This window comes from Helianthus annuus, chromosome 2, assembly GCF_002127325.2.
Source record: "Helianthus annuus cultivar XRQ/B chromosome 2, HanXRQr2.0-SUNRISE, whole genome shotgun sequence".
Taxonomy (NCBI): domain Eukaryota; kingdom Viridiplantae; phylum Streptophyta; class Magnoliopsida; order Asterales; family Asteraceae; genus Helianthus; species Helianthus annuus.
The window spans coordinates 135,628,250-135,642,881 of NC_035434.2; the positions used below are offsets into that span (position 1 = coordinate 135,628,250).

General features: G+C 34.0%; 1 protein-coding gene across 1 annotated transcript; it reads left to right on the top strand.

The window, feature by feature from the left end:
* Nucleotides 1–249: 249 nt before the first annotated feature.
* LOC110883027 lies at nucleotides 250–1,133 on the top strand. The gene is made up of 2 exons (XM_022130893.1): nucleotides 250–687; nucleotides 768–1,133. Exons 1-2 carry the CDS (start codon nucleotides 250–252, stop codon nucleotides 1,131–1,133), a joined length of 804 nt encoding a protein of 267 aa, XP_021986585.1.
* The last annotated feature ends 13,499 nt before the right edge of the window (nucleotides 1,134–14,632 follow it).

Below are 14,632 nucleotides of genomic sequence, written 5' to 3' on the forward strand. Positions count from 1 at the left end.
AAGGTCATCTATTGCAACCCGCTACAAACATAAAGGACGAAAAGTGTAATTTATCCTAAAGATATTTTGGTCGATAAAAGCAATCGTCAGTCGGATGTTTTGTTTGGAGGTAAAGTTATCGTGTTTGGTGGTGATTTTAGACAAATTCTTCCTGTTATTCCAAACGGAAGTAGGCAAGAAATTGTTAACGCTTCGTTGAGTTCATCCTATATATGGCCCCATTGCAAGTTACTTACTTTGACCAAAAACATGAGATTGACTGTTGGTGTTTTACCATCTACAGTCGAGGAGACTAAGAGATTTTCCGAATGGCTTCTTGATATTGGTGAGGGTAAAGTTGGAGGGGACAATGATGGTGTAGCAACTGTAGAAATACCCTCTGATTTGTTAATCACAGATTCTTTGGATCCCATCGAAAGTTTGATTCAATTTGTATATCCATCTGTTCTTGAAAGATATAAGGATCGAGATTATTTTTCTGAAAGGGCGATTCTGACACCAAAAAACGAGGTGGTACATGAAATAAATGATCGACTACTAGAATTGTTTCCTGGTGAACAAACAGAGTACCTGAGTTCTGATAGTATATGTGCGACGAAGAAAGGTATCGATTCATTCCAACAAGAGTTGTATTCACCTGATGTCCTTAATGGTTTAAAGATATCTGGTTTACCTAATCATCGTTTGGTTTTAAAACCTGGAGTTCAATTATGCTTCTTAGGAACATTGATCAGCAAAATGGTCTGTGTAATGGTACAAGGTTACAGGTTACATTTCTTGGAAAGAGGGTTATAGAAGCTGAAATTATATCAGGTGCTAATGTCGGAACCAGAACATTCATACCAAGAATTAGGATGATTCCCTTCGACAAAAAGATTCCTTTTGCTTTTCAAAGACGACAGTTTCCTGTTGCTGTGTGTTTTGCTATGACGATCAACAAGAGTCAAGGCCAGTCTTTATCTAAGGTTGGATTGTTTTTAAAAGAGCCCGTTTTTACACATGGCCAGCTATATGTAGCATTATCAAGAGTTAAATCAAGGGAAGGTGTGAAGATGTTAATTCTCGATAAGGATGGCAAACCTACCAATACAACAACTAATGTGGTTTACAAAGAAGTGTTCACACACTTATGATATGTTTTTGAATTGAATTTTCATTCTAATAACTTTAATAAAAATTACTTGAATGGTTGATATTACTTGAATGGTTGATATTATTTGTTTTTTATCATATCACCTTACATATTTTGGTGTTGATTAACAGTAAGTAACCTCGGTGAGTTATAATTTTGTTGAATCACTACTTGAATACCATTTCACATATTCATAAAAGTATAGTATTTTTTTAAACGATTTGTTAATGTTTGTATTTGTTGTCTAAAGTTATTTCACTAATACATAATTATCACAAAGTAACAAATAATGCATAACATTTTTTGTGTGGGTCAAAGGGAAGTTGGGCCATTATGAAAACACTTTTTTTTGCCTTTAGAACGTTTAAAAATAATCAATTGTAGCCCAAGATATGATTGCCCCATTTGATCCAGTAGAAACAAAAATAAACACTTTCACCAAACAATTTAATTGACCCCTTATTTTAACTTATTTTTGTAAACTTCCCGCACTAAAGGCATTTCAAAATAATAACAAATCGAACAAACTTGCCGCAACTCATTATTCCATGTAAAAAGTTAATAATTCTACGTGAAACCTTTAAACACACATGGAGGCCAATTTGGAATATTATTCAAACCGAATAAAAAAAATTTGTTAGTAAGGGAAAGAACACACTAATTAGTTTATAAATTTTACTTATGTATTATTTTTTTAATTCAAATATAAATTTTCCTATCCCGGGATGTTCCCGGGTGATAGCCTAGTTCAGACATATAATAGTTTCTTAATGAAACCAATCACTTTGTAAATCATTCTAACTGCTAATTTTTGATAAAAGAAACAAATAACTGCATGAGTTTTCCTATAAATTTAAATTCGTTATAGATTCACACAATCTACTAAAACATTCTGAACTGCGTGAGTGTTTAACAATAATCGATACTTCTATCGCGCAACCCGCACGCTAAACTCCGAATGACGTAAGCTTAGATGGAGTGGACGTCAGAATGGCTCGATGTCTAGTATCGATACAAACTGTTTAATTAAAGGATCATTACACCGTAATTTTTAATGATCGGATCATTACACCGTAATTTTTAATGATCGTAAGACGAATCAAACCAAAAAATTGCCTTCGTGTTGGAATTAGTTTTTAATAACCGACTTCCACTACAATTTAATTAACGTTTTTATAATTAAAACAAACACACACACACACACACACACATATATATAGGGTTGGGACTTAGAGAAAACGGTAGAAAGTGTGAGAACGGTGAGAACGCTTATCGATCGTCCGACCAAAACAATCTATGGACTAGATTGGCGCGGTGACATTTTCGTAAATAACATCAATTTTATTACGTGGACGCGCTTCATTAAGGGTAAAAGCGTCTTTTGACTACTCCAAACAAAACGCCATCTCATGAAAATAAAACGCCAAAACAAAAATCACACAACATTCTGCTAAAAACGCCATTTGATATAAAACGCCAAACTTAATTATAGTAAAATCCCGCCTAAAAAAACGCCAAAAAATTCCTATATATACAACAACTCAGACCTTCAATTAAAAAAAACACAAACAAAAACCCCAAACACCATATTTAATATATACCATTCGACTGATAAACGCCAGAAAACCCAAACATCAAATATATTGCTGTCAATAAAGTGTAGCTGTATGGTGTGGACAACATTGTCAGTTATCTTTCTTAACTGAGGATTAACAATGTTATCCAACACCATACAACAACACTTTATTGATTTTAGCATGATCAAATTTACAGTTTCAAGATGGTTTATTTTGTGACGTTCTTTTTCTCGGTAAAACGCCAAAAAAGATAACATTTGGGCTGAAAGGGTGTAAACTCGATAACATTTTGCTACATGAGATGGACAAAAATTATAGAAAAAGAGGTTGATTTTATACGAAAATCGAAACAGCCAGTGAAGATGCTTCAAAAGAAGAAAGAGACTGGTGATAGTGAAGATTTGAAGATCAATATTTATTTTGTTTAATTTTCTTTTTCAGTTGATTGTTATTTAATAAACAACGCCATATCTAATAAAAACGCCAAAAAAGCAAATGTCTTACACCTTTGGCGTTTATCAAACCATCCTAAAATTACTTTCGACAAGTATTATATAAAAAAAAAATTTATGTATTCTTTTTTTATTTTCCTTTTCAGTTGATTGTTGTATAATAAAAACGCCATATATATAAAACGCCAAAACAGCCAAAATGCTTATTTAAACGATATCATCCCATTAAACGCCCCCCAAAACTCCAAAACTATAATAAAATTAGTTTGAAAAAGTAGTATAAAAAACCTAAAAATAAAAAATAAAAAACAAACTTGAAAATGTAACTAGAAACAATAAATTCAAATCAGAAAAACTGAAGATAGGGAAAATTTATTATATTAGAATTTAAAACGCCAAACTTGAGAGATGAGACGTGTTACAGACTTCAGAGATAAAGCTTGTCAAAAACAATAATTACAAACAGTAACTGAAAAAGACGAATACTTTATTATAATAACGCACCGCCTAACTTAGGCGCCAAAAAAAGATTCTATAAAATGATACATCTCAGTAACTTCCATTTGATCAAAAAAAAAAAAAAAAAAAAAAACCGCCAATACTACTAAATACAACTCACTGTAAAATGCCAAAAAAAAATCAAAGATGGCTATTATGCTTTCTTGGATATTCAGTATTGTTATTCGTCAAGTTTCACTGAATGAATTGTTAGGGGAGGCGAGTAACTCAGTAAGATTTTGTTGCATGAGATGGACAAAAATTCAAGAAAAAAAAGATACTAATGCCATTCATATGGCATTTTGTATTTTTTGTTCTTGAAGAAGGCTTGGATGAGGAGAAGAGATCAATGACACTGAAGAGTGGGATGATGATAAAGATGAAGATCAATATGAAGAAAAAGCGAAAAACCCACCCACACGTCACAGATCTATGTCCCCAAACATCCACAAAAAAAGCCACTTCAACAGACGAGCAGGCAAAATAATCAAACCGATGGGTTTGTTAAGTTTTACATAAAACGCTATATTTTGGTGTCAGTTCTTGTACTATTAAAGAACAGAGAGACTGATGACAGTGAATAGTGTGAAGAGATATCCGATTAGGATTTTTAATTTATTTTCTTCTCTTGTATTTTTTTTTCCTGTGACTGAAATATAATCCAACAATTGTAAAGCCAAGATAACCAAACGCCAAAATGTTTATAAAAAATAATAGAACAATGGGCCTTGAAAAACGCCATTCAAATAGATTTCCTGCCCCGTGAGTTACAATGGCATACGATGTGAATAAACGCTATAAACGCCAAAATGTTGATACAATGAAACCATTAAAACGCCATTAATTATTGAATTTGGTTAACGCCAAAAATCTTAAAAACCAAAAATTAAAACAACATTGGGAAAGCGGAACTAGAAAAGCAGAAGATGAAAGGACAAAAACGCCCCTCCACCCTTTTCTAAGCGGCGGGACACGTGTTGGGGCAGGAAGCGTTCTCACCGTTCTCACACTTTTGAGTGTTTTCTCCCGATCCCGTTTCTCTCTCTCTCTCTCTCTCTATATATATATATATATATATACATAGGGGAAAGTTCAAATGAAAACCACTAGTTATTGTGAAAACTCGAAAACTAATTAAAAAGGTCAAAAAAACATACCAATTTGTTTTTTTGCATAATAATTTTCGCAGTAGTTTCAAATGAAAACCACTAGTTAAACTTACTTCAGTAGTTTCGAAGTTCTCATACTTTAAAAAGATTATAATGAAGAGATAAGAGATGAGATTGAATTATGATTAGTTAAATAATGGAGATGGAGATTCTCATAAAATAACCGTGGTAATAAAATATCAGTGATGTACCCGTGACACAAATAAAGTTTATATAGTAGGTTACGTGAATCTATACAAGATCTATTTATTTAAACACTTGAAAAATAGATCTTGAATATATATTTCTTAACATATTTTGAATATAAAATAGACATACTTTGATAGTATGGGATGAAGTAAGCTACAGAGGGCAAAATAATCATAAATTAATGTTATGTGTTTTAAGCTTATACTATATATTAATAACTCAAGTTTTCAATTACAGAAAGTAATTTATCTTTTGGTAACCCATAGATACGATGTCAGGAATCACATATGTACATATTCTTCTAAATAATGCCTCTCAATCTTAAATGTATATTATAAATGATTCTTATAAAGGAAAAGATAGGAAGGTGATAATTGGAATAGATATATAGATGGTTACTTGGAAAGAAATTATTAAATATAAATAGTGAGTTTGTCAAAACATATGTTACTATATTTGAAATTTCATAAATATAGTTAAAAATTAATATAACCATTTAAATTATGATAAATATATGTTTATATCATATGTTTTACTTTACAGCCATAGTAAAGAATGACCCCTTCTATTTTTATGCATTAGCCAAAAGGTGGAACCGTTTAAGTGGTCCATATTTAACATAAATTTCAATAAATATTAGTGAATTCTTTATTTTAAACTATAATAACTTACCTGGGATCCCATATAAATTTTGTGAATTTATGTTAAAACTCTTCAATGAGACATATGTATTTATACATATAAGTGTTTGGGTAACACATATGTTACCCATATGCTTATCTGTTTAAACATTTACGGTGCTACCAATAGTACGTGATTTGATAAAGTTATATATAGACATATCATTGGTCATTTAATTAACATATTATATTTGATAAAGTTATAGCTATTAATTTGAAAGAAAATGATATATTTCCTTTTCTAAGTTAATTGGTTTTGTGCCATAGAAAATATATTTGAAGAAGTAATGTCATGAGACATTACTAAATTCAGAGTTATTAGTTGAAAGAATGATCAACAGTGATTTGACCACCGTCACAGGAATCGCCTAGTGACAGATACTTTGAATAATAGTAATATATATATATATATATATATATATATATATATATATATATATATATATATATATATCATTGGTAATTCATATGAAAACATGAAGTTATTATAAGGATAAACCATGAAACCTACTATGTTTTAAAAATGGCATCTGTCCCAATGAATTATTCCTTGTAACGGAATCTAAGATTTTATTTGCCTAAACAAAGTTAACTGTAAGCATAGTCATCACATTAAACCTAGCCATAGTATCAATAGAGACAATGATATATTTGAAACTCCATTTTTAAAACAAAAGAAAGCCACAACCATAATAATATTTATGCTTAAATGAAAGAGTTGGGATTTTGATATTCACTGGTAACAACCAGGACAGTATTTAGACTTGAACCTAAGGAGAATGCCTTAGTATAAAGCTTTGAGATAAGCCAATTACTTGCATAGATAAAGTGTGATGGTTATTGGTATCCCGTAAGGATGATGACTAGAACAGTGCAAGTATGATAAATAAGCGATAACAACTGGCCACTGTTATTTCTTGTTTATTGATACTACTCGGTTCTAGAATATGATCCATCATGAGAATACTAATTTCCAAGTTCCTTGATACAAGCCATAATAAATGATGTACTTCTGAAATCATTATTTGAGAAAATTCTATTTATGGGAAATACAATGATAACTACCTCTCCGGCAAGTCTAGGTATGATGTGGTATACACTCCAGCTTGTCCGGGTGAGATGGGGGTACCTTTCCGGCGAGACCGGGTGAGATGGGGTATATGTTATGATAATGAAATTCCCTAAATAGTACCATGATTTGATGTCTAACCTGTTTTTGGAAATATGAATCTGTTAAATACATTGACCTGATAAATGGTGTGTATATTACAGTATGTGAAATATATGATTATATAGATATGTATATCTATGAGGAAATCCAAAGACCATAATGATTTTAGAGATAAATCACGAACAGGTGTGTCAATGATAATTCTAGATTCAATTATCAGAAATCTCTCGTATACGTCTATAATTCCACTATTTCGTTTGATCATCAGTCTCGAAACTCGTGCGACAAGATGAACGACAAGAACCCTATAAGTTGGGATGTCGTGGAAAGTATAAGATTTCCTTTGCAAATATTAATGCATTGGGAAGCCTGTAACCAAAAGTTGTACTAAGACGCAAAACATCTAAAAACTTATAGAGAGTCGTTTTACCTTATTAAGAGCTCTTGAGAAGATAAGAGTAACCACGATTAGATATACTTACAAGAACTCTTTTTCCCTATAATTCTACTAAGATTTACCATTCGGAAACCTTAAATTTATTTGGAATGACAGGAATACATACCTAACTGATAAATCTTTAGTTGTACCTCTTCAAAGTTATAGAGGTAAATGAGGAATTTAAATCCATTAACAGATCATACAAATTAAAGGTGAGAATCTCAAAGCATAGAAAATAGTTCTGGTCAAAGTAAAGTGAAAATTCAAAATAAAGACCAGAATATACCTAGAAACTAAACTAACTAAATATTCATCCATATTTCAGAGAATCTCGAGGACGAGATTTAAAACAAGGTGGGGAGGATGTAACATTCCCAAAATTTTTATGAAATATATATATAAAACTTATGTTATTAAAAGGATGCATCATGGTTAAGTTGACCAATGAAAATATGAGGTATTTTGGGCAAGTTTAGGAACCATTGTATAATTAAATTATAAAAATACATTATATTTGAACCTACTCTGTTTTTAATGAAACTTGGTTCAAAATGTAGATAAAATTATTCCAGTTCTAATGGCATATTCAACATTTTATAAAATATCATATTTTAAAAGTTATAAGCGCCAAATAAGTAAAGTGGTTAAATTAATTTTAATAATAATAGTATAATAATAAAATAAAAGACTAGACATATGAAGTCTTTGAATGTTGTACGTGTACCTTGAAAATGAAAGGCAACAATTAATGAAGAATGATAGGTGTCCATGCTTTACGTGATTTCAAAGTAAAATGGTAGTATAAATAGGCATTTCAAACATTCAATTCACTCCGTCTTTCTCGATTCCGCTCTCTACATACATATATTCTTATTTTTTTATACTATTATAAATAAAGCCCCGCCCCGTTTTAAGTGTTTTAACCCTTGATCACTGATACCTTGTCCAACTGACGTAGGCCCCGTAACATATGTCAAGGCTCTGCCTAAATTCGTTAGGGTTCTGTCTCGTGACGTAGGGATAAAGTGGAATTGGGTTACTATACTTGATGTGGGTGCACTATATATTTTATTAAATAACCCAAGAGTTGTACCCAAAATATAACAACCCTCCTAAAACACCCCTGACACCCCTACACTTCCTAAAATACACCTCATATGTGAAAACCGAGCTGAAATACAATATAGCATTAACGATAAATGAAAAATAAGAAAAAGTAAGTTGAGGCGGGCCGCGTAGACCCTCCCCAATCCTTACGCGGGCGGTATGAAGGTTGAGACCAGATTCCTTTAATTTTCTTAAGTTCAAGCGGGCCGCGTAAGACCCCGTTAAGTTAACGCGGGCCGCGAGAGATCGAAGTTGTGGCGCAGCCCGGTGATGACACGTGTCATCATCGTGGCGGGTCTAGAGGGTGAGCCGGATAAGCTAGTCCGTTGACCAGGGTTGACGCGGGCCGCGTAACCCCTGTCCTTCCTTTACGCGGGCCGCGTGGGAACCAAGATCAGCACCTATAAATAGAACGCATCGGGCCTTCAGTCAATTCGTTCATTTCTCTCGATTCTCTCTCAATTTCTACATAGTAGAGATAATACGCGGGTATTATACCCCCTAATTAGCGAAGCTCTGCCTCGTTGTAAGTATCATAACCCCTGGAGACGTATTAGATACTCTGCCCGATTGATCTAGGGTTCCGTAACGGCTGTCGTGGTTCTGCCCGACGTAGTCGTTGATATGCCGTCTCGGGGAGGGTATTACTAATGTTAAAATGGGTTATTATACTAACGCGTGTGCATTGTTTATTTAATTAGATTATAACCAGGGAATCACAAAGGAAAGCCCTATAATAGCACTGTGAGTTGATCCACTTTTTGTAAATCTTTTTGTTAACTGTTTTTACAAAACCTTAAATATCTTTCCATGCGAATGACAGTTATTGAGTATTTGTAAGAATACAATTACAGTCGGTAAATTTGGGGTTTCGTATACAAAATTTGTTACCACCTGGTAAAGGAGTAACATGACCATAAGTCGGAACGACATTACCGTGTGGTGGTAATTGATATAACTTGGAAACAAATGTAATTGCGGATGCGCCCTCAATACTGTTCAATGCGACTTTTTATTTAAACTTGATTAAACTGGGATTCACTCACCAGTATTTCCTGCTGATAAAATGTTTTAAACACGTGTTTCAGGTAACTTAGTATGAAGCCAATAAAAAGCCAGCTGGAGAGCACTGAAGGCTTGGAAAAGTGGCAATAAAGTTACCTAAAATAAAATAGATGTTTTTATTAAATAAAATAGGATTTTATTCCTATGAAAATGTATGTACTACAAAACTTGGGTTTTATCCCATGTGTTTAATATTATAAAAATATGGTGGTTTTACTCTGATAAAATATTTCCTAACTACGGTCCTGATGAAAAATTCCGCTGCCAAACTAGATACCACCGAAACTGGCTCACTGCCGCCCGTTCCTGTGTTTGTATAAGGGATCGGGGGTTGTGACACCTCCACTATATATATATATATATATATATATATATATATATATATATATAGGGCCAGGATCATTTCAGAACCATAAATATTTACAGAACTCGCAGAACTCCTAATAAACAATCTTTTTATTTATATATTTTTATGTTTAGAATAATTTTATCATTTATTATGTGTATTTTTACGATTACATACATGTTAAGAGTAATTTTATCATTTTTATATGTAATTTTATAATTACACATATGTAAACTAGTTTTTTTACATATATGTAATTAGTTATGACACATATATATATAATTTTGGCAATTAAACATATGTAAACTATTTTTAACATGTATGTAATCAAAGAAATACATATAATAGATGATAAAAAGATCTTAAATACAAAAACTTATATATGAAATGATTGTTTATTAGGAGTTCTGAAAGTTCTGTAGTTATTTAGAGTTCTGAAATGAACTCAACCCTTATATATATATATATATATATATATATATATTATCAATTCGTCTTATAAATTTTAACTTGTTTTCCTTAATTTTAAGTTTAAATCAAACCCCCTCCTCCTTTTGAAATAACTGCGTCTGCAAGCAAAATGTCATCGGTATAATTGGTTAATTTGTATCCTCAAGGACACGAACCCTCCTTTATTTATACTAGCATTTATGAGTGAATGTAGGTTTATATTTTAATATTTTATTATTTTATTTAATGAATTCCACACCTAACAATATTAGACCATCAAACATGCCTTATGTAGGGGACGAACTATTAAAACATTTTTAGATGACAGTAGTTAACATATTTGACATAACTAGTTCATATACTTAAAGTAATTTGACACAATTTTATTATTTTTTGAGTATCCTTTTCATCCTTTAAGTATATATCAAATTTCAGATTTCATCCTTAAAGTAAGGAAATATCAGCAATAGTCTTTTATGTTCAGATTTTGCAACAATATACATCCTTACCACTCATTAGTGTTAATGTTTTCTAGTTAAGTCTAATCATATGACACCCACATTAGGATATTCTAGTCATTTTAGGCTTCAAAAGACTATTTATGTAATTTTTTCAAAGATTTATTTTAATAATTTAAATAAATAATTAAAAGAGTAAATTTCTGTTTTCGTCCCTGAGATTTGTCCATTTTAACTAGTTTAATCCAAAAATCTAATTTATAACAAATTCAGCCCTGAAGTTTGCATTTCTTAACTTTTTTCATCCCTAAGGTTTGCATTTCTTAACGTTTTTCATCCCTAAGAATAAATGAAAAAGCAACCATTAGGGATGAAAAGCGTTAAGAAATGCAAACTTCAAGGCTGGATTTGTTATAAATTAGATTTTTGGATTAAACTAGTTAAAATTGACAAACCTCAGGGACGAAAACAGAAATTTACTCTAATTAAAAAGATTAAGAGGCTGTTTGACAACATCTGAATGGTTAAGTGCTGAACTAGTAAGAGGTCTGAACCATTAAGAGCATGTATAATGCTTAACCATTCAGAGGCAAATGTCTAACCAATTCAGATTAGAGGTCTTAACAATTCAGACTCTGTATAAATCTTAACCATTCAGAGGCAACTGTCTGAACCATTCAGACATCTGCTCGTGAAACAAATAGTCTGAACCATTAAGTGCTGAACTAGTAAAAGATTTGAACCATTAGAAGCCTTATTAAAAGGTAAACAAACAACCCTTAAAAGTTATATCTTGAGGATATTTAGGGTTACCTTATTTCCGCCAATAATTTAAATAAATAATTAAAAAGATTAAAAGTTATATCTAGAGGATATTTAGGGTTACCCCATTTCCGCCATCAACCTGTTTAGTTATCCAACATTAACTGATATGTCAAAAATGCAACTACTTGATTATCCAGATTATATCATTGTACGAGTTGTAGTTAACCAAATACTTTTATTAGGCTAAAACTATCCACACACTCTATCTGTCTATTTAGACACCTTTTGTTTCGTATATGCCTCATAGAGGCCTATTCGGGCCTTTTGGGTTACATCAAACTCAGTGTCTCACTCATGTCAGTTCTGGTTTGGATGCTCTTATATGCCTCGTATAGGCCTATACGGGGCGTATTGGACCCCTCGTGTAGGTCTCGTATATGACTCATGCCCCATATGTCACGCCCCAACCGATGGCGGAAACATCGAGGCGTGGTACTGAGCGAAACAGATTGTCCAGAAGTTTCCATAACAATTATCATTACCAATCAATTTAAAAGAACATGTCCCATACCATGTCTCAAAAGGCAAATAAATTATTACAGACAATATCTAGACAATTAGTTCTGTTCCGACAACTCAGATTCAAATTGTACAGACAACTATTTGTTGGCCTCTAGGACCTTATTCTAGCCTCGCTTTCCTAGCAGATAAGCATCCTAAACACTTGCCACATACGTTAAAATAAAGTCAATACACATAGTGTAAAGGCGAGTATACAAGTTTGATAATAGCATATAGAGTTCGAAATAGTTTACGCATAACCAGCACGTACATAGAGGAAAACGAAGCATGTTAGTTATCGACATGAACCTATCGATACCAATGACTGCGGGTTGACTGCCCAAGGCAGTTCGTAATACATGATCACCACTGTAATCCATGCAAATAATTGTCCTTAACAACCCCCGTGTGAACGGGTGCTGAGTCCAAACTATAGTACTATCGTCGTTAAGTCAGGTAGACAGCATTCCATGTGTAAACATAACAAACAAGCATTCATTAAGTCACGTATAACATGTGGTAACGGTTAGCGTTTAAAGTATTGCGTAGTGTGTTCTATTGTGATTTTGTATAATTAACGTATGTAACACCCAAAAGTGCGTAAAGCAAAAAGGGATCGAGTATACTCACAACGGTTGATGGATTGAAGGGAGCGCTTAGAGAGTAGTGTTAGCCTGAGCAGAACGATAGCACAATGTTAAGAGATGCGTAAAACGATGCAAGTGTTTGTGGGTCGGATAGCCGTTCGGCCGGATGGTAATCCGGCCGGACAGCCGATCGTGCCGTGACAATCCGGTCGGACAGTTGCCCAGTCGGACGGTAGTCCGGTCGGATGACTGTTCGAGTGGATTGTTTCTTCCTTTGAGAAGGATGTGTTTGTGTACGATAGCTTGACTTTTGAAGTTTTTGTTGTAGTATTTTGAAAACATTGAAGTATCCCTACCCTTCAGGTGGGCCGATCGGACGGTCGTCCGATCGGACGGCAATCCGATGGGTTGACATTCCAGTGAGGACAAGTTCTCAGCAAGTTGTCACTCGATCGGACAGCAGTCCGGTCGGGTGGCATCCTCGGTGCATTAAACATGTTTGAAAAATCGATTAAGTGTTAAAGTCAAGTATCTCATGATTCGAAAAGTAATCCGGTCAGACGGTAGTCCGGTCGGATAGCAACTCGTTCAATACCCAACTCTGGATAAAGTTGGTCAAGTGTGCGACCCAAAGTGTCAGCCGTTCGGATGGCCAGTCTCTCGGATGGCCATCCGTTCGGACAGTAGTCCGGTTGGATAGCACTCCGTGCTGGTCATCCTGTTCGTCTTTCACTTGGCCGTTTTGATTGTTTGTAGTTTTATCGAGACGCTTTGACAACGCGTTAACCAACAGAACCCCATCTCGACCCTAGTAACCCATCCGAACAGGAATAACCTAAGTTCAATCAGTTAACCGGTTCATGACGGTTGTTCTTGGTTAACCCGAAATCGGTGGTCTCGGGAGTAGAATCCAGATCTTGAACTAGTACAATACTAAGAATGAGTAGAAGACTAGAACATAGTCCGATTCTATCCGTTTTGAGTGCATTGAGTGTAAAAGGGTTGAAAGAGAGTTAGAAACCATCTTTCAATCCTTTCTCATCATGTTTTTGTTCAGATCTACAAGAGATCTTTGTTTATTTATGTGGAAATCGAGTAGATCTAAGTTGTTCTTGGTGGATTGAAGCCAAAACATGAAGTTCCCAAGAACACCATGATGACATCATCCTAGAACACCTCAAATCTAGTGATTTCACGGTTAAAAGTTAAGATTTAAAAGATAGAAAGGTGTAGGAGTGCGTGTAGATTAAGGAAGTACAAGATTTAGGATGAGATCTTACCGGAATCAAGAGAAATCGAGGAAAAGGTGGGGAGCATGAGCTGGTCGGACGCCACTTTGCCAAAAGTGGAAAGAATGAAAGTGACATGGGTATTTATAGGATTCCAAAAGAGGAAAGACCTGGCCGGTCGGATGGCATCCCACCCGGTTGACAGCTCGGTCGGATGGCACATCGACTGGATGGCAGCCCGGTCGGATGGCGATCCGGCCGGCTGGCATCTGGTTTGAGTACCTGGTGCGACGATTTTTGATATTTCGATTTCGATTTCGAGCAATGCGAATGCGATAGAGTTTCCTATTCAAATTACTTTTAATCTCAACTATTCATATCGAGCACCATCTCTTCTCCACTAATTATCATAGTTCGATTTCGATTGAGTTCGATTGCGTTTCGGTTGCGATTCGATTGATTACCATACATAACATAAATAAACACGCACAAGTAACACAGAAGGCACACACACACGTATAACAATCACTAAAAATGCGATATTCGAGTTGCGAGCGCGATGCTGATTGGATTAGTTAGATTAGCGTTTAAATAACTTTATCGCATTGTTACTTCCTATTGTTCAAAGTCGTAAGGCGATTCGTAGCGATAAATATTCGTCGATTACTGCGATCATAATTAATTACTCCACATAATACAACTAACGTAAAACATAAAATAGACTATCTGTAATTCAAAGAAGTCAAAACAGGAATTG